This window comes from Sphaeroforma arctica, assembly GCF_001186125.1.
Source record: "Sphaeroforma arctica JP610 unplaced genomic scaffold supercont1.1992, whole genome shotgun sequence".
In the NCBI taxonomy this organism is placed as follows: domain Eukaryota; class Ichthyosporea; order Ichthyophonida; genus Sphaeroforma; species Sphaeroforma arctica.
In genome coordinates, this window is record NW_014038566.1 from 7,310 (window position 1) to 9,509 (window position 2,200).

At 38.6% G+C, this 2,200-nt stretch overlaps 1 protein-coding gene across 1 annotated transcript in view; it reads right to left on the reverse strand.

Moving 5' to 3' along the window:
- SARC_11984 (hypothetical protein) overlaps window positions 1-1,799 on the reverse strand; it is a gene marked incomplete at its 5' end in the record, with an annotated part of 3,772 nt that extends 1,973 nt beyond the window's left edge. Inside the window, 2 exons of the mRNA XM_014293922.1 lie at window positions 651-870; window positions 1,695-1,799. Coding sequence (XP_014149397.1) covers window positions 651-870; window positions 1,695-1,799 — 325 coding nt within the window. The remainder of the gene's footprint in view (window positions 1-650; window positions 871-1,694) is intronic.
- Between the last annotated feature and the right edge of the window lie 401 nt (window positions 1,800-2,200).

A 2,200-nucleotide genomic window follows, 5' to 3' on the forward strand; every position in this document is an offset into this window, starting at 1 on the left:
CATATACATATATACATATATACATATATACATATATATATATATACATATATATATATATATATATATATATACATATACATATATACATATATACATTTATATATATACATATATACATATATATATATATGTATTGCTCATGAAACGACAAACGATGAGAATCTGCATCAGGTGTGGTAGCTGCTGGCTGGTCAATTTCGTTTACATCAACAACACATCAGACAGCTTCGGGTGCTTAAGTATAGAAGTGCCACAATGCCCACTCATGAACAGATACAGACGAACTGAATATATATGCATAGAGATGTACACATTGAAGGTGCATTGGCACATATCACCGTATCTATACGTGATTGCTACTACTCGCCGATTTCATGAGTCTCTGACGCCGTGTCCTTCACTGCCTACAATGAGTGGGACAAGACTAGAGACATCTGAAGATGTACGTTTTTACCAACCGGACTCACCAGCTAATTTCGATTTCTGGCATATTACAAGGATCACAAAACTTCAGCGCAGCCCTATGGCCCGTTTAAACACAGGCGCAGGATATAATCACATATATAGATTGAGACAGCAGAGCAAAAAATCTAGATCTTCAGCCACTACAGTGGAGGAAACAAAAAACAGGCTCCATTCCCACTCACCCATTTCGCGAGGCTCCATGCCGTGCCCTTCGTTGCCTACAATAAACGCGGTAGGACCCCTAAACGGGTGCATTTCTACTGACTTAGCGCCCTCACCTATCTCAATCCCACACACCGTAATTTGCTGCTGTGTGCAATGGTCTTTCATCTCGGATAATCCGTTAAAAAACTTGAGATCTACACGCCTTTGGGAGCCTTGTGACCCGAAGAAGCTGACATCCTGAGTGGAATGTATTGCGGGAAAGTAGATAGATACATGGTGCGTTTAGTATTATGCAAACGGTGATTATGCGTCAAGAGTGCACCGGAGTAGTCAGAAGTGATGTAGAGCGCTGTTAGAAGCCATGCATAGATGTTTAGTATAGACTGCGGTGCACATCTGGGGAGTATATGGTATAGTATGGCATAGCACAGAAGAAACCTCGAAAGCTTCGAAACCTAAGATCGGGCACGCAGAGATATTCCGATATCTGATACTAAGTAGCAGGCGTCCTTTATATTTATTCGAAGTATGCTGTATCTAGCGAGACGCCGATTGTTTGGATGATGCTGCACAATTCAAAGATACACCCGAATCGACAGATTAAGTAACACAATGTGTAATAGAGTTGTGCGCAAGTACATAAATCCGCGGAAAAATAGAGACATTCATCAGGATATGTATGATATAGTTATGCTCTCGTCTTTCAGAGGTGATACATATACAAGCTAAGAAATGAGTGTAATTGTACGAGGGACTATGATTCTCTCGACACCTGGGATGGGTGATTTTTATTTAACAACATATATGTATGCATATTTATTGATAAAATACTGGTCTACCTTCATATACATGAATAGACACGACCAACCCTATGTGTGTATATAGTATGACCATGTGCGGTCTCAGTCGCAGCTTTCCCAACTTCAGACTCGCTATCATTGAAGGTACATCTGATACAAAGCCATCTCTGAAGAGGAATGAGAAAAACACTTCACCATTTTAGAAGTTACAGAAGTAAATTAAAATATAAAATATGAGATATCCTTATACACAAAGCCCACCTTCTTTTTACCAACAATGAACACTTGCTTCACCCCGAAGGCAGCTGCGGAGCGAATCAACTGTCCACTGTTCTTCTTCTTCGCCACATTGTTGATAATCTGCATGACAAGCAGAAAAAAATAGGATCACAAACATGTAAAAATGATATCGTGTATGCAGGTAGACCTTGAATTGTGTATACGCATCAAATAAATACTTGTGGAGGGATATAGGTGACGGGGTTTGCGAAGGACAATTGTAAAGTCACAGAATTAAAGAAAACATTGAAGTAGTATGATAAAACAAACAATACAATGTATACATATACACACACGGAAAAAAAAAAACACACACACACACACACACACATATATATATATATACATATATATTAGTAATATATACAAAAACACGCAAACACACACACACACACATATATATATACAAACACGCACACACACGCACAAACACACACACACATATATATATGTATATACATACATGCCACACACACACATATATATAT